Source organism: Chrysochloris asiatica, unplaced genomic scaffold (genome assembly GCF_000296735.1).
Source record: "Chrysochloris asiatica unplaced genomic scaffold, ChrAsi1.0 scaffold00042, whole genome shotgun sequence".
NCBI lineage: Eukaryota > Metazoa > Chordata > Mammalia > Afrosoricida > Chrysochloridae > Chrysochloris > Chrysochloris asiatica.
This window is the reverse complement of record NW_006408560.1, coordinates 14,441,261-14,459,400: the sequence shown is the minus strand read 5'-3', so window position 1 is coordinate 14,459,400 and position 18,140 is coordinate 14,441,261. Positions and strand designations below refer to the sequence as shown.

At 42.9% G+C, this 18,140-nt stretch overlaps 3 protein-coding genes across 6 annotated transcripts in view; 1 reads left to right on the top strand and 2 right to left on the bottom strand.

The window, feature by feature from the left end:
- The window catches only part of GON4L (gon-4-like (C. elegans)), a 168,209-nt gene extending 167,568 nt beyond the window's left edge, over positions 1 to 641 (top strand). For both annotated transcript variants that reach the window (XM_006861565.1, XM_006861566.1), the window contains exons 30-31: positions 13 to 115; positions 492 to 641. In XM_006861565.1, the coding sequence (XP_006861627.1) occupies positions 13 to 115; positions 492 to 641 (253 nt within the window). The remainder of the gene's footprint in view (positions 1 to 12; positions 116 to 491) is intronic.
- A 458-nt stretch (positions 642 to 1,099) lies between these two features.
- Positions 1,100 to 5,132, bottom strand: MSTO1 (misato 1, mitochondrial distribution and morphology regulator). Of its 3 annotated transcripts, none has more exons than XM_006861561.1 (14): positions 5,049 to 5,132; positions 4,812 to 4,947; positions 4,272 to 4,338; positions 4,093 to 4,168; positions 3,806 to 3,860; positions 3,580 to 3,718; positions 3,295 to 3,412; positions 3,077 to 3,211; positions 2,834 to 2,986; positions 2,504 to 2,635; positions 2,252 to 2,430; positions 1,907 to 2,011; positions 1,721 to 1,833; positions 1,100 to 1,314 (listed from the first exon to the last, which is right to left on the bottom strand). In XM_006861561.1, exons 1-14 carry the CDS (start codon positions 5,130 to 5,132, stop codon positions 1,100 to 1,102), a joined length of 1,707 nt encoding a protein of 568 aa, XP_006861623.1. The 3 variants fall into 3 exon arrangements, with proteins under 3 accessions (XP_006861623.1, XP_006861624.1, XP_006861625.1); XM_006861562.1 differs by having other exon boundaries at positions 1,100 to 1,311; XM_006861563.1 differs by having other exon boundaries at positions 1,100 to 1,311; positions 1,754 to 1,833.
- Positions 5,133 to 15,852: 10,720 nt separating this feature from the next.
- Positions 15,853 to 18,140, bottom strand: part of DAP3 (death associated protein 3) — a 30,013-nt gene continuing 27,725 nt past the window's right edge. The window contains exons 11-12 of the mRNA XM_006861560.1: positions 17,411 to 17,528; positions 15,853 to 15,938 (exon numbers count right to left, since the gene is read on the bottom strand). Coding sequence (XP_006861622.1) covers positions 15,853 to 15,938; positions 17,411 to 17,528 — 204 coding nt within the window. The remainder of the gene's footprint in view (positions 15,939 to 17,410; positions 17,529 to 18,140) is intronic.

The following is an 18,140-nucleotide window of genomic DNA, read 5'->3' as shown; positions in this document are numbered from 1 at the left end:
TGTGGGTTACAGGGAAGCAGACCGGGTGATTCTCACAATGTGCCAGGAACAAGGAGCACAACCACAGACCTTTAGTATCATCTCCCAACAGCTGGGAAATAAGACCCCTGCTGAGGTAAGTGGTGGGGGTAAGCACTGCCAGAGCTTCAAGCCCCTGAGGAACCAAGACCTGACAAAATAGTGTAGTAAAGAGTAGAAAGACACAAGAGTTTTCATATATAAGATGTTAAAAAAGGAATTGTCAGCTGATAGTGGTTCTAAGAGAAGACAAAGGGCATTGGATTTAGGGGTAGAAATCCCCAAAGGTTCTATTCTAGTGTTTTGGTGGAAATTTGACTTTGGGCAAATTATTTCACCTCTTAATCAGCCTCAGTTATCTATAAGGAAGACACTGCCTTTTCCACCTTGGTGTGTGGAATGAGTCATTTGCTAGTCATGCTGGTATATAGTGCTAATGAATGTTAAAGCAGGCCCTCTTCCTCTCCTCTCAGGTTTCCCACCGTTTTCGAGAGCTCATGCAGCTCTTCCACACAGCCTGCGAGGCCAGCTCCGAGGACGAGGATGATGCAACCAGCACCAGCAATACAGACCAGCTCTCTGACCATGGGGACCTTCTGTCTGAAGAGGAGCTGGATGAGTGACTTTGTGAAGCTGTGGCTATCATCTGCACAGGACCAAACCCAACAAGGGACTGGATATTGAGGGAGAGGTGGCTGTACTTCGCTTGTCCAACCCCTGGGCTCCTTTTACAGAGCTGGAAGCAGAGGGCTGAGGACAAAGATAGTCAGAAGTCAGGCTGGGCGCTTGAGTAGGGCTCAGAGTCCAGGCATCCTATGTCTCCTTTTGTGAAGACCTGAAAATCTACATTGTAAATAGCATTGCAGAAGAAGGGGGTTCTGCTCTTTCTCTCCTTTTGCTTTTTTTTTTTTTTTGGTCAGGTGGTACGTTATTTATTGTTCTGTGATCTAATCATGTATTTCTAAGTGTAGTAAACACATTTGGTGTAGCCAGTCTGAGACCCTGAGCTCCTCTTCCCCATGACACTAAGCTGCATCCAGCAGTTTTTATTGGAAGCTAGCTTTCCCTCACTTTAGGAACTTTAGTCCATGAGGCCTTCGCTGTCCTGGTAGCACTGGGCCAGGCTGTACAGCTCCTGCAGCACCTCCTCGAGATCATCCTGTTCCACTCCAGCAGCCATGAAGCTGGCCCAGCGCCGCAAGTCCAGTCTGCTGAGCTCTTTAGCCAAGCCTCCCAGGGTCTGGTGCAAAGATGAAGACGAGCACAGGGCCCCAAATACTGGGATGCTCTCTACTGCTGTGGAGAGAAGTGAGACCTGTGAGTGGGCTGTTACTCCATGCTGGGTCTCGGCACAAACAGGAGTTTCGGGCTCCATGTCTCTAGTCCAGGTCCTTGGTACACCAGTGCGCCAGAGAAAGAAAGAATACTTCTCTCAGGAGCCGTAGGGGCCAATAAAATCATGTGTCCCTGGGCGTTTTTAAGCACTGATAATGAGGTAGGGAGACAGTTAACTCTCTTCTGTTCTGGGACTGGTTTTTTTTGCACTGCCTACTGGTATGCGCTGTGGGTTAATGTGCCAGACTGCAAAGCCATCTGAACTGTAAGGTTGGCGGTTCAAGCTCACCAGCTGCTCCTTGGAAACTCTATACAGGGTCAGTATGGGTCAGAACTGACTCAGTGACACTTCACAACAACAGCCTACCTGCATCAGTAGGAGAACCATCCAGAACCAAACCCTGCTGGCTGAGGCTTGAGGAGAAGAGGTATGGATAAGGAGGAACCACTTTGCAAGGAGTCAGCAGCAGATGAGAAGAACTGTGGGGGCAAGCAGATCAAAACTGAGCAGAAAGTCAAGGGAGTCTGGGGCGGAAGCAAGCATTATACTGACCTCACAGCGCTGGGCTGCTGCTGCTGTAAATACTGGGCCAAGACTTCTTCCCCAGTGGCACAGGCATGGAGTGGGGAGGGCAGAGCTGTCCCTGGGGTGAGCTGACTGTTACAACAAAGCCAAAACAACCTTTAAACTGTGCCAGCAGCAATACGAGACTAATTCTTGTCCCAAACCATCAGCTGAATCAGGATACTCAGATGCTTCCCATTCCCCACACTACCTTCCCCCTACCTAGTAGAGTATGGGAAGACGTGAGAAGCAGTGCTGTTATACAAAGCAGAGAGGGCCTCCGGAGCAAAAACCAGAAATTAGACAAGGCCCACAAAGACCTGCAGTCCTCACCTGGTGTGGCGTGCACCCTCTATGCCCCTCAGCACCACAGACTGGGCAAAACAGCGTGTCCCAGATGGGTTCCCACATGCAGACAGTGGGGTCCATGGGGTGGCTCCACCAAGCTGCATGAGGGTATCAGGAAGGGACTGGCTTGAAGGGAAAGGAATGGTGGCGCCTGCTGTCACCATCTAAAAGCAAGGATGAGATCAGGTCACACAGCTTTTTCTCAGCTCTGCCCCTCGCCCTCTCAAACCTCCATACCTTTTTTCCAGAGAAACTCAGCATATCAGCCAGATGGACCATGGACACTGGTGAGGAGCGTAGGCGATAAGGGACAGTGAGTGTATCCAGGGCGGTAGCTAGGACAGCACTGCAGTGAAAGGGCATGGTGGCCTGTAAAGGGGCACCGAGAGGAGTACTTGGCCTTTCAGGCCTGAAAAAGTCAATGTGGAGGAAGAACAGTAACAGCAGAGGTTTGGTGCTAAGTTCAGCCCGGCTTTAAGGCCCAGACAGTATAGTAACACATACAGGCTGACTGGAGGAGGATGAAGTGGTGCTTTGTGGCCCGCTACAGTCAAAAGAGAGCCTTACATCATAATGCAGGTGTGGAAAGGTGACAGGTGGCTCAGGCCGCAGTCCTAGGCTCCCACCCAAGGATAAGGGGCAGACAAGTGAGCTGTGAGCAGCCAAGTGCACCAGGCCAAAAGCTGTGTTTAACAGCCGGTAGATATTCTTCTGGGGCTCCTGGGGAGAAAATAGCAACTAATGTGTGAGACTGTCATTCTCTCATTTCTCCCTGTCCACCCTGATGGCTTTTTTCCAAGTTGTACTCACCCCAAGACTGTATGGAGCAGGGAGCAGGCCCCAGGCTATTATGCCTCGCCCTGAGTACTCATCCTGTAGCAACTCTGTGGTCTTAGCACCTACCCCAGAGAAGCCATCATGCAGGTCACAGAGGATCTGGAAACCCTGGAGAAAGAGGGCAAAGATGGAGGACAGCAGAGAACAGGAGAAGGGTTTCCATCTTGGAGTCCACCCTGGCACACAGTTACCTGAAGGTAGTCACACTCCTCCACGTAGAAGTGCAATCTGTCCTCCAGCTCTTCCAGGTACCCAGGCTCCTTCAGGATACTCTCCCCTTGGCCAAAAGCCTCTAGTCGACCTGTCTCCCTGCCACATGTAAACATGACCCAGCTCTGAGAGATGGGAGATGGCAACCCCGCCCTCACTCCTAGATCTTTGTTTTGGAGGATGCAGTGAGGATGACCTCCAGAGTCTCATCTTGCATTGGTGAGGACACAACTTTTTCTGCCACACAGACTCTGGGGCCCACGTACCCATCATGGTTGTACTTGTGAATCATACAGATGCTTCGGGGATGGAGAGGGACACGGAGGAAATCTGACCAAACTCTGATGCTGCCCTCTGTGGGGGTGGGTGATGTGAGCATTTTACAAGTGGTGAATGGTAGGGCACCTGAAGACAAAAGCAGAGTTACTGTATCTTTCTCCATGCTCCTGTCCTAACTAGTTCCCCATCTGGTGCTATTTGGAGAATTCTCACCTTTGCCATTGGGAATAGACTTAACCCTCCAGATATCATCACTATTCAGCACTCCCTGGAAAAGGGTGAGAAAAATCTGCATAAGTTACATGCATTTGGGGTTTCTTGGTCAGATTCCACAGCTTCCTTTCTGTTTACATAAACACAGCATCTAATACTTTCTCCTCAAATACTATTCTAAGGCATTTAAGGTGCTCAAATTCCTTTCCCCATCCCCTCTGTCCTGGTAGGGACAATTTAATGCTGGTTGGAGCACTGGGTTGAAAAGTCAGGACAGGGGTCCTCACCTCTGCACTCAGCAGGTCCTGGAGATAAGGATTCTTAGGACAGAGTTCCTCTTTGTGTGTGGTGAGCTTCCCCTGCCTGAGAGAGATGAGAGGTTGATCATCAGGACAACTTTCCTGAACTCTCCAGCTTCCTGGGCACACACCTTCCCCATCCTTCACCATACCAAGCAAAAACCCACCATGCTATTGCAGCATCTAGCTTGTCTCTGTAGAGTCCACCTTCTTGTTTTAAGGAACTCAGACTACCTGTACAGACATAACACAGGTCAATGTCCTGGGAGTCACGCCCCCATTCCTCTTCCGTTGTTCTTGACAACCTGCTGTCATCATCCCTCCAGCATTTGACCCTTCCAAGAAACTTCATTAGATATGCATGAATTAGGGGGGGAAAGTCTTGTCTAGGAGAATCTAGATCCCATATGTCCATTCCCTGTTCAGTCATTAGCATTAGGGCTCAAGACAAAACCTCCACCCAGCGTTCCTACTGGAGGGCTGCAGTTCAGCATCGCTGAGATGCTCGGTGCAAGAAGCCTGCTCTCAGGCGAAATACACGTGCCCCTTCCTGTGTCCCCCGGGTGCTTGCACACTGCTTAGCTCCCCTTGGCTCCTCATCTCTGGCCCTTAAGGCTAGTACGGTCGGAGGAGCTTGAAGTGAACGGATACTGGAGACACGCGAAATGGAAAAACTAAGCGTCTGCTAACCCCCGCTTCCGCCTCACCCTTCAGATCCATGAGGATGAGTCGTGGTGTGTAGGTGTCCTGGCCGTGCAAGGTCTGGCCCGTCCGGTATAGGACGTCGGGGCACAGCTCTCCTGGCAGTTCCTTGGCGTCATTCGTGCGGCCCAGAGCAGCATCCTGGGGAGACACAGAGGGAGGACTGGATTCAGGAAAAAAGCTGGAATTCAGAGCTGGAGACCCCGAAAAGCTCCGCTGGGGCAGCCCCTGGAAAACCTTACCTGCTGGTTCCACCAGTGCGCTCCCACGAAACCGGCAAAATGCCCCAACTGAAGCGTAAGTACCTCTCGAGCCCCGCCCGCCATACCGCTCGGCTCGGCGCGGCCACACCGCCCTTGCCTGCACTGGATGCTCCTTGCCGATTGGTTTGATAAGCTTGTGGGTGGGGCCCCAGTCGCTACGCCCTATTGGTCCAGAAGCACATCCTTTCCCAAAGGACAAACGATTTGTTGAGTTCAAGAGACACCGCCCATCGTTCTCTCCCCTCTTCTTGGAGTGGACTAGTCCCGCTTCCCGATCGTTGGCGGTAGGGGCGGGGCCACAGGGCCCACGCCGGAAGTCGTGTGTGCCTAAGCTCCGAAGCGGTAAGCTGGATAGGTCATCAATTCCCTTGGCGTAGCTTCAGGGCCGCTTCCTGAGGTTCTCAGAAGGGGCTCCTACTCTGTATTTCTTTTTGTTTTTTTCCAACAAGATGCCATTCTTCTTTGTCATTATAACTTTGTTGGCTAAGAGTTCGAAACAAAAGTAAAATCTTGTCAGAAAGGTAGAAGTTACCCAGAAGTGATTTGTGAGTTTTCTTTCTCACTAATCACAGCTATCCTGACTCATGTCCTGGTAGTGTAGTGGATTATTATCTGGGATGCTACCTCAAGGTCAGTAGTTCCAATCTACCAGTCGTTCCGTGGCAGAAAGATGAGGTTTTCTGGTCCCATATTGTCTCAGAAACCTGTAAAGTGTCACTATGAGCCGGAATCGTCTCGGTGGCACACAACCACCTACTACCTGGCTTATAGCCTGTGGACTGCCTTTTTTTTGTTTTTAAAAGTAATTAATAGTATATTAATTTTGCTCTCACTGAATAATAGCCCCATTATGGTTTATGAAATTCATCCCTGTTCTTGTATTTACCTATTTTCATTGCATTAGGGTGAATACATACCACAGATTGTTTTGCTGATAGACGTTGGGATTCTTTCCCAATTTTGGGTTATTAGGTCTACAATTAGCATTCTTAAGCACGTAAATATTTATGTGGAGGAGTGGGATTGTTTGGTTTTAAGATTGGGTATTCAAACTTGGTAACTAATACAAAGCTGTTTTCTAAAGTTGTCTTTTCGTTTAATTGTTAACTTCACTTTCCCTCAGCATTGTCATTTTTAGTACACAAGTTCTGTTTTAATATTTTATTGTGCTTTAGGTGAAAGTTTATAAAGTATATGCTTCTCATCCGATTGTTACACAAAGTACACCCTGATATTGGCTGCATTTCTCAGATGTGTCAGCAGTCTCCATTACCTCCGAGTTCTCGGTTTCCTTTTATCCAAATTTTCTACCCCTTTCTTCTCATCTTTGTTTTTGGGCAACTGTCCTTTTGATCTATGACTGACTATTCTGAAGAAAAAGTTCTTTGGTTTATTTTTTTTGTTTTTTTAATGAACCTATTGTTTGGCACTGAGGGTTAATGCACTGGACTGCCAAGGTCTGTTTGAACCACAAGGTCTGTGATTCAAGCTCACCAGCTGCTCCTTGGAAACCCTATACAGGTTTGCTATGAGTTGGAATGACTCAAAGGCACCTAACAGTTGTTTGGTTGAAACGTGTTCTACAGGAACGACGTCAGTACCAGGTCAGAAGGGTTTCTGTCTTAGGGCCATAGTCTCAGGAATTCCTCCAGCTTCTGCCAGACCACTCCTTTGGTGAATTTGAGGTTTGTCCGAGACCCTCTGATCCCAGTCAAAAGGGTCATTAGTGTTAGCTGGCATCATCTAGTTCTCCTGTAGGCTGTGGTTCAAGTGATTCATTAGCCCTTTTGACTAATTGCCCCCTTGGGTCTTTAGTTCCCCTCACTCTCCTTTGCACCTAATAGAAAGAGACCATAGTTGTACCATAGGTGGCCACTCAAAAGCTTCCCTCCCCCAGGCCTTTAAAAAAACTTTTTATTGTAAATTGAGTGAAGGTATATATATATATAGAGAGAGAGAGAGAGCAGATCATCGGTTTTATGTTCAACAAATCATATACTTTGCTTCATTACCATGATTATAGTCCCCTCCATGTACCAACAGTATTTACCTGTATTTACTTTAACTATTGCATTCCTCTCTGTGTCTCCCACTACTTTAATCTTTCCTCCACTAACCTCCCTCTTATTCTATATATTGGCTGCCCTGTCACCCATGTTAACATGTGTCTACCATCTAGCACTGGACTGCAAGGTCAGTTCGAACTGCAAGGTCAGCGGTTCAAACTCATCAGACGCTCCTTGGAAACCCTATACAGGATCCCTTAGTCAGAAGTGACTTGAAGGCACTTAATGACAAAGACTTTTCCCAAAACCATAGTATATTCTTTTATCAAGAAAACATTTTAACATTTTACAACATTGGTCTCATACAATATTCATCCTTTTGTGATTAACTAATTTCACTCAGTATGTCCTCCAGGTTCATCCATGTTGTGAGGGGTTTCACAGATTCATTGCTATTCTTCAAAGTTAGGTTGTATTCCCTTGTATATTATGTACCAGAGTTTGTTTAACCAATCTTCTGTTGATAGGTATTTAGGTTGTTTCCATCTTTTTGATATGTTTCTTGTAGACAGCATATTGAAGCATCTTGTTTTCTTATCCATTCTGCTCTGTCTCTTGACTGGTATATTTAATCCATTTACATTCAGTGTAATTATTGGTAGGTATGAATTGATTGCTGTCATTTTGCTGTGTTTTTTTTGTGGCTCTGCTGATGTCTTTGTTCCACCTAATTTTCTGCATTGAGTTTATTTTGTTTATGGGTTTTCTTTTCATTTCTGTTGTGTTAATGTTTACCAGGAGTCCTGTTGTGGTGCTGTGGGCTAATGCGTCAGATTGCAAAGTCGTTTGAACTTCAAGGTCAGTGGTTCAAACTCATCAGCTGCTCCTTGGAAACCTTATACAGGGTCACTGTGGGTTGGAACCGACTCAACAACACTTAACAACGTTTACTAGGAGACTTGGTGTGGCGCTGCGGGTTAATGTGCTAGACTGCAAGGTTGGTTTGAATTACAAGGTCGGTGGCTCTAACTCACCAGCTGCTCCTTGGAAACCTTATACAGAGTCACTGTGGGTCGGAACTGACTCAACGACACTTAACAACAACAACGTTTACTATGAGACTTGGTGTGGCGCTGCGGGTTAATGTGCTAGACTGCAAGGTTGGTTTGAATTACAAGGTCGGTGGCTCAAGCTCACCAGCTGCTCCTAGGAAATCCTATGCAGGGTCACTATGAGTGGAAACAGACTGGATAGCATTTAACAAAAACAACAGTGTTTACTACATCTTTCTGATTGTCCTCTTTTTTACTTAGATGTGAAGGTATATTAATTTTCTCTGCAATTTATTAATTTTTTCATTGTTTTTAGTCTGTTTTATCTTGAAATCTCCTTGGCTTCCTTGTCATTTGGAAGACCCTGCATACTTCTCCTACTTACCCAAATAGTGTGCAGAACATTACCTTTATAAACCATGTGCCAATTGACGTAGATGTCCTGCAAGTCTAGGATCCTTTACTTTTGATCCTAGGAACTTCGTCCTGCTGTGTATATTAATATGCACGCATCTGCTACAATTACATATGTAGAAATAGCCATAACCAAACCCATCTCTGCAGGTAGATGTGTTCGCTTACATCCTCCCACACATCTTATCTACCTATGTGTTGTTGTTAAGTGCTTTCAAGTCAGTTCCAACTCATAGTGACCCTGTATAGGGTTTTCCGAGGAGCATGGTAAGCTTGACCCACTGCCCTTGAGGTTCAAACCAACCTTGTAAGTCCAGTGCATTAACGCTCAACAACACAAATCATTTGTAAATCAATGTTAACACTGTTGTTACAGATCAGCTATTTTATCCTAATTACCAGTGGTGTTACGCATCATCTAGTGGGTTTTGACTCACAGCAACCCTGTATAGGATTTCTGAAGAGTGGCTGGTGGGTTTTAATCGTCCACTCTGTGGTTAGCAGTCTCGTGCTTATCCTATAGCACAACACCAGTCCTCTAGTAATTACCACTGCTAAGTGTCGTTGAGTTGGTTCTGACTCATAGCAACCCTGTGTAAGGTTTCTTAGAAGTGGTTGGTGGGTTTGAACTGCCGACCTTTCAGTTCAAACCCACCTTGTGCTCCACTACATAATTTCCAGTGCCACAAAAATAGTTAAGTGCTGTCTTGTTAGTTCTGACTCATAGCGACCCTGTGAAGCAGGGGTGGGGACCATTCAGCCTGTAGGCCCTCGAAATGATTTAGTCTGGCCCTGTCAAGGCAATCACAGTTACAGCCATGACATTCTTGTGCTATTAGTTGCCATGAAGTCGAGACCAGCTCATAGCAACCCTATGTACAACAGAATGAAACACTGCCTAGTCCTGTGCCAACCTCACAATAACTTCTATGTTTGAGCCCATTGCTGCTGCCACTGTGCCAATCTGTCTAGTTGGGGAGGGGGTCTCTTTTCTCCTCTTTTTCTCTGTCCCTCCACTTTACCAAATATAGTATCTTTCTCCAGTGACTGGTTCCTCCTGACAATATGGCCAAAGTATGACAGGCGAAGTCTGGCACCTGGCTTCTAAGGAGCACTCTGGTTGTACTTTTTCCAACACAGATTGGTTTGTTCTTTTCACAGTCCATGGTATTTTTAATGTTCTCCTCCAATACCATAAATCAAACACATCAATTCTATGATCTTCCTTATTCACTGTCCAACTTTCACATGCATATGAGGTTATTGAAAATATCATGGGTCAGGTGCACCTTAGTTCTCAAGCTGACATCTTTGCTCTTCAACACTTTAAAGAGGTCTTGTGCAGCAGATTTGCCTAATGCAGTACATCGTTTGATCTCTTGACTGCTGCTCCCATTAGTGTTGGTGGATGATCGAACAAAATGAAGTCTTTGACAATTTAAATCTTTTCTCCATTTGTCTTGATGTTATTTATTGGTCCAGTGGTAAGGGTTTTTGTCTTTTTGTATGTGTGTGTCTTCTTTACATTGAGATGCAACCCATAACTGAGGCTGTGGTCTTTCATTTTCATCAGTTAAGTATTTTAAATCCTTTTAACTTTCAATAAGCAAGATTGTATCATCTGCATATCAGAGGTTATTAATGAGTTTTTTTCCAATCCTGATACCATGTTTTTCTTCATTTAATCCAGTTTCTCGGATTATTTGCTCAGCATACAGACTGAATCAGTATGGTGGAAGAATACAACCCAGGCGTACACTTTTCCTAAATTAAAACCTTTCAATGTTCTAGTGTTCTGTTTGAAGAACTAACTGCCTCTTATCTATGTACAGGTTCCTCATGAGCACAATTAAGTGTTCTGAAATACTTATTTTCTGCAATGTTGTCCATCGCTTGTCATGATCCACACAGTTGAAAGTCTTGGCATAGTCAATAAAGCACAGGTGAACATTTCTGATATTCTGCTTTCAACCAAAATCTATCTGGCTTTAGCAATGATATCCCTCATTGCATGTCATTGTCTGAATCTGGCTTAAACCTCTGGCAATTCTCTGTCAATGTATGCTTGTACCTGTTTTTGGATTATGTTTAGCAAAATTTTACTTGTGTGAGATATTAATGATACTGTCTATTGACTTCTACATTCCACTGGATCACTTCTCTTTGGAATGGATCTCTTCTAGTCTGTTGGCCAGGTATTTGTCTGCCAAATTTTTGGCATGGATGAATGAGTGCCTCCAGTGCCTTGTCAGTTTGTTGAAAGATTTCAGTTTGTATTCCATCAATTTCTGGTGCCTTGTTCTTTGTCTATGGCTTCAATGCACCTTGACCTTCATAGAGAGCATTGTAGAGAGCATTATAAATGTTCTTTTTGATGATGAATACTTTGTTATTCTTCTTGAACTTATCATTCCTGGCATAGTAAAGCCCATGACTAATTCAAGATGGCCAAAACTGGTCCATTTCAGCTCAATGATGCCTAGGATAGCAATCATTATGTGTTCTATTTCATTTTTGACATTTTCCTGGATTCATACTTCATTTCTCAGTCCAAAGAGCACCCTTTAGCATTTTTGTAAACTTGGTGTGGCCATTACAAGTTCCTTTAATTACTGTTTATCAGGAAATGTACTAATTTCACCATCATATTTGAGGGACAGCTTTACGAGGTATATGATTCTTGGTTGGCAATTTTTTTGTTGTTTCAGAGTTCTGTATGTTATTCTGTTACCTTTTTCCCTGTATGGTTTCTGATGAGAAGCTTAGTTTTATGAATTCTCCTTTGTAGGTAACTTTTTGTTTTTCTTGGCTGTTCTCAGAGTTCTTTCCTTGTCTTTGGTTTTAGAAGGTTTGATTATGGTATGTTTTGGTGATTTTCTTTTGTGATCTATCATATTTGGGGTTGTTCAGCTTCTTGTGTGCTTATCTTTCATTACTTTAGGAAAGTTTTCTTCCAACAACTCTTTGACAGTTTTCTCTGTGCATTTTATTGTCTTTTTCTGTTCTGGAATTCCAATAATCCATAAGTTATTCCTCTTTATGGTATCCCACATAACCCTTAGGCTTTCTTTGGATTTTTTTCTTTTTTTTTCTAATTGTTTGTCTAGCTAGTATTGAGCGATCCACTGCTTCAAATCTGTTTTCAATATATTGTCCATTTCTGTAATCTTAGTATTAATTTCCTGGGTTTCTAATTGTAGGTGTTGTATTGTTTCAAAATTTTCATTTATTTTGTCTGTTTGGTATGAGCGTTTTCCTGAATTCTTTTAAGTGTTTTCTGTGTTCTTGCTTTCCTTGATCTCTCTGTCAATCCTTTGTAAGTACTTAAATATCATACTTTTGAATTCTTTTTCAGTTAGTTCCATTATCTTTTTTCCTCCAAAATGATTTTCTTTGGATCTGTATTTTGGTCATTTGTGCCATTTTCTCGTTTGTGTGAGCTAAAATTGCCTGTTGTCTCTGGGAGATTGTGGTGTTTTCAAGTGATGATTGTTACGTTGATTTGTTCTTTAAGCTCCCACCAACTGTCTCCTGTGGGTGTAGTAAGAGAATGGAAGTGTGTGCACCATTCTCCATTCATCGTTTGCGCACCTCAGAGTAGGGTAGATTTGATTGATGTTGGCCGCTGTCTATCGTTGATCATGTGGCATAAGAGCTAATATTGGCTATTGTCCAGTTAGTGGAGTTGCAGTGGGTTTGGTTGTGGCTGGGATTGACTTATGGACACGGTTGCTATCTCCTGTTGAGAAAAACCCGTCTTCTCCCCCTAACCAAACACACACCAGGAAGCAAAACAGAATAAACAAGCAAGCAACAAAAAATGAAAATAATATAGGAGAAAAAGAATTTAAAATAGATAGGGATCAACCAGAAAAAAGAATAACTAAAAAGAGAAAAGAGGAACAGGAAAATGGGAGCTACAGAAGAGAAAATAAAAGGAAGAAATAAAAATAAAAACAACTCTTAGAAAAACTAGAGAGAGGGAAGATGAAAAGAGGAGGAGTGTACAATGAAAGATCCCAGTGGGGGTGTGTGGAAGGGGAAATTATAGAAGAAAAGGTAAAATGAAAATCAGAGATAGAAAAAATAAAATTCAAGGGCATAAAGAAGAAGGAGGAGAAAGAATGATTAGTTTAAAACAATGAAACAACAAAAGGAAAAACACAAACCAAAAACAATGAAGCTAATGGACCTGGAGAGGAGAAAACTTTGGGGGGCTCCTGCAAACCAGTGATCTTGCGGGTTTAGAAGGGATGTGACAATAGAGGTTCCTGTCTTCCTTGGTATCATCTACGTTCAGGGCACTCAATCTGGAAGTAGTTCATAGAGGCCCTTAATGTAACTAGTTTCAGTGTCTGTTGTGACCACAGGGAAGCTGGGCGCTAAAATTGGTCAAATGCTGGTCTGGTGGCTCTGTGGGTTCTGTAGGTTCTAAACTGAGCCCACCTGAATCCAGGCAACAAAATGGCAGACCAAAGAGGATCAGCTGACCCAACCTCACACTGATGTAGCTCCTAATAACTATGTGGCACTGAAATCCGGGAGATCGGGGGCTGTGCTGGAGGTAAATGAGGGCGGGAGCTGGCCATACACCTCTGGTCACCAGGGGAGCATGAGGCCAAAAAAAGGAATCTCACCTTTCCAGTCACCCGTGTGACTCTAGTCTGCCAGGCCATCTTATTTTACTAAAGCTGCTCACAAAGGTTCAAGATGGTTGCACCACGTCTGGACAGCTATTCACCAGTCTCCCTCACTCATAGTCTCAGCTCAGCATCTGCTCTCAGCAAGCATTCAGGCCACTTCTCTAACCTTTCTTATGAAGTGCAGGGTTCCAGGATTTTCATCTGTATCTGTTTTATTTGGTCTCCTGTATCTTTGTTGTAGTGTGTCTGCCTAGTCAGCCTTCTTACCAGAAACAATCTTGATTTCCTGTAGTAGTATTCTGTAGTTTTCTTTGTATAAGGTCTCTTGATATATTTTGAAATATATTTGATATATTTCTATGCATTTCTTCTTTTGGATGGCTATTGTAAATGTTATTATTTTTCAGATTTCCTTTTCAGAGTTCTCTTTATTAATTTAAAGGAATGACTGATTTTTGTATATTGATCTTGTGGTGTGGTTAGAATTTTGTAACATGTACATGACAAGACACATTTTTTAAAAAAGGTATGGCAGAGTTACTGAAAGGAACAGCATGATAGGCTGGGTTTAGGAAGCTCATTTAGGTAGCTGTTTTAAAGATGATCTAGAGGAAAGCAAGAACAGTTAGCGCTACAGTAACAAAAAGAAGTGATGGGGGTGTGTGAACTACAGTGGTGGTAATTATGGAAAGAAGGAATTAGATTTGAGCTATTAAGAAAAATCTACAGGCTTGATGACCCTATCTATACTGAGAGGTTTGTCAATCATGGTTCAATCATAAAAGCAGGACCATTAAGAGATACACATAAAAAAGGATTTATTATATAGATTCAACCTTTTCAATTGTGGGAACTGTTTAAGCAGTCTATGAAATGCTATTGTGTATCTTGATGCTAGAATGTCAGTCTAGGTAAACGGACATATTACAATGCCACCAAAATGGGTGATTGTAAATTAGGTCAGAAGTAGATGTTCTGACAGGGAATCCTTGAGGAGGTGAAGTGGCTTAGGGAGTAAGGGAATCTGAAGAAAGAAAGCTGACACATATATTTCCAGACTGTCTACATTACAGAAATTCTCAACTGAAGCATTAAAAAATCTAAGTTGAACTACTGTTTACTGAGTAGCTATTCCAACTCACCCACTGCTCCTATGAAAACCTATAGAGGGTTGCTATGCGTTAAAACCAACTTGATGGTACTTAACAACTATGTGTACTTAGGTGTTACTACCACCCTTCAAAGGAGCTCTGGTAGCATACTGATTACAAGTTGGGCTGCTAACCTCAAGGTCAGCAGTTCAAAACTACCAGCCATATTGTGGGAGAAAGATGAGGCTGTCCCGTAAAGATTTACAGCCTCAGAAACCCTATATAGGGTTGCTATGAGTTGGAACCAACTCCACAGCACAAATCACCACCACCACCACCACCACCACCACCACCCTTTTGTCAAGTTTGTCATACTGTGATGGTTTGTGTTGCCGTAATGCTGGATGCTATGACACTGGTAATTCAAGTACAAGTAAGGTCACCCATGGTAGACAGGTTTCAGAGGAATTCCAATCCACTTCCAAAATTTAGCCAATGAAAATCCTATGATATAGTGCTAGAAGATGAGTCACCTGGGTTGGAAAGCATTCAAAATATATAGTGGCCACAAAACAATGACTGTGAAAAAAGTGCATCACCAGACACCATTTTGTTCTTTGTACTCGGGGTTCCCATAAACTGACTTGATGGCAATTAACAATATTATATGTGGGCACTTTATATATATTATGCAAAATTCCTATAAGTTGGCATTAACATCACCATTATATAGAGAAGGAAATAGGTTGAGTTCTTCTTAGAATGACATACAAGGGGGTTTCCAAAAAGTTTGTGGAAAACAGAATTAAAAGATAATGGATTTTTCCCCATGAACTTTTTGAAGTCCCCTCATACAGCTAAAGAGTGACAGATCTAGTGCTTGATCCGATTATTTAGATTACTCCAACGTGGGTACAGTGAGAGAATTAAACTCTTAATTATTGAATGATTACTTCTCAATTCTTCCAACGACAGCACATAGTTAGTACTACTCTGTATGTATTAAATATAAGTTAATTCATTACATTCAATATAGCAGGTAGCATTTCAGTGCTTACTTTTCTGAGAACTGGTAGAAAGGGGCTATACCAGACAAAGCTGCCACAAACTCTCTTAAAGTTTCGGTAAATATCTCTGGGATCATCAAAGAATAAAATATAAGTAGGAAGTGAATGAGGAAGTGTCTAGGAGGGAGAAGTTAAGCTCTCTCCACCTTGATCTCTCAAATTGAATGTTTGGAACACATAACTCCTGAAAATTTCTGTAGAATTGAGTCTCTTCAGACCTCCAAGTTAATAGAAATTCATTATGGTTCTTTTCATATTATAAACATAACAAATTTTTTTTTTTTTTTTACAAATGATATTTAACTTTATCTCTTAAGGAAAGATCCATGATTAACTTAAATGTAAAAGCCACATCTAGTAAACTGTTATTAGTTTCAGGAGCAAGGGCTGTCTTATTTCCAGGATAGACACTTTACAAGGAACTCCTTTACTTTACATTCCATTGAAAGTCTTATGTACTGTGGGGCTTCCTCTTCTGACTGGGTGTTCCAGGCTGGCTGTGGTCATGGTCTAGAGGTAGGCACAGAGCCGTTCCAGCTGCCCGGGATTTGCATTACTCAGAAATAGCAGTTCCTTTATTCCTTCTTCTGTATGAGCTAAAATGGAGTGAAACATTGGTAAGTGGTAATTTCCTCCTGTTGCATTTGTGTTTCCCAGAAAATATGGTAGCCAGAGGCTATATTATCCAGATTATACTCAGATGGGATTAATTAGCATCTCCTAAGAGACCTCCTAGAGTTGTGGTTAGAATTGGGCTGCGAACCTTAAGGATAGCAGTTTGAAACTATCAGCTGTTCCGCGGGAGAAAGATGAGGCTTTCTACTCCCATAAAGATTTATAGCCTCGGAAACCCTGTACAGGGTCGCAATGAGTCCGAACTAACTCCATAGCATATAACCATCACAACCACCACCACCAAGAGACCTCGAAGTCCGTGTGTGGCACTGTGGGTTAACGTGCCAGATTGCAAAGCCGTTTGAACTGCAAGGTTGGTGGTTTAAGCTCTCCAGTTGCTCCTTGGAAACACTATATAGGGTCGCTATGGGTTGGAGTTGACTCGACGGCACTGAACAACAACTAAGAGACCCACATTTAGATACTTTAAATAAATAAATAATCTTTTTCTATGCATAACTTTTCTCTTTATGTCTCTACTCCTTAAATACAGCATTCCTCCTTTCTTCCCAAAAGTATGTTTTGGACTAAAGGACTTTGTCAAAGCTACCCACCCATCTTGGAAATCTCTCCTTGTGCCTCCGAACCTACTGTAGCTTCTTTTATATCCTCCTAGACTTTTAATGGAGTCCTGGTGTGGCGCTGCAGGTTAAAGTGCCAGACTGCAAAGTCGTCTGAACTGCAAGGTCGGCAGTTAAAGCTCACCAGTCGCTCTTTGGAAACCCTATACAGGGTTGCTATGGGTCAGAACTGACTCGACGTAACTTAACAAGTCTTTTAGTAACCTACTCCAATCCTATTTAACTTCTAATACCTAGTTACTGGACTGCCTTTGCTTTTTCTTTATATCATCGCTCATCTCCAGAGGTGAGTGCAAGGGTAAAGCGAATAGTTGGAATGATTTGGTCAGATTCAACAATTTCTGCCCCCATTTTTTAAAATCCTTGCTCTTCATATCTTCCAATACCTGTGGCAAGAATTTAGTTTGGTGTTGGAGTACCCTCTACACAGTATGAAATTTTTGGTGGGTACCCAGCACCCACTAGCCAGTCATTCAGTCAAAGTTTGCGGAATGATGAAATGATAGCAACAATGAGAGAATGGCAACAACTGAAACCTCTGGAAACTGTCCAGTGACTACACTTGGTCTAGCCTCCTCCTTTATGATGAGCATTTTATTTAGGATGAAGAAAATTTAGTGAGAGATGTCAAATTAAACCTTAAACCCAATGTCTTTCTATACCATTTAATTAGCCAGAAAGATGTCAGGATAAAGTGAAAAATACAAATTACAGGCTGCTGCTGAGGGAAGAAGAGATCAAGGTTCTGAATCAGTGGAACTTATCAGAGAGCACAAAGCCTTGACAGAAACAAAAACCAAAACAAACCTGACCTTTCTCATGTTGAAGCCATTTGTTCTCCAAATAATACTGAATACAACTTTCAAATTCTTTTGGGTTGTAGTTGGAAACCAGGATGGGAATAAAGGGATCCAGTGAATCAAATCCTTCCTAGAGGTAGAAAAGAATAAAAATAGCTTTGGTTACTTGACAAATCAGCAGAGAAACTATAAGTACTTTAGAAGTTAAGGTTTTTGCTTTTCTTCTACTGTAACTCCTCACTGTCTGGTTATTCTGCCTATACAAGCCTCTGTATAGGCAGAATAACCTATATTCTGGTACTGTAACTACATGGCAATATAAATTACATTTTAAAAAGGTTTAAGGCTTAAGGGGGAGAGTGCCAATTTTCCAAGTATATAGCCAACCCTATAGGACAGAGTAGAATTGCTCCAATGGATTTCCAAGGTAGTAATCTTTATGAAGTCTTGGTGTGGCACTGTGGGCTGATACGCTGGACTGCAAGGTCAATTGAACTACAAGGTTGGCAGTTCAAGCTTACCAGCCACTCCTTGGAAACCATATACAGGGTTGCTATGAGTTGGAACTGACTGTAACTGCCCACCTTTTTGCTGGCAGCCAAGTATGTAACTACTGCACCACCTAAGTGTTGTTGAGTTGGTTCCAACCTGTAGTGATCCTCCAATCTTGACGCCACATTTTCCTTCATAGAACCCAGCTTCTCGTATTATTTGCTCAGCATACATATTGAACAAGTATGGT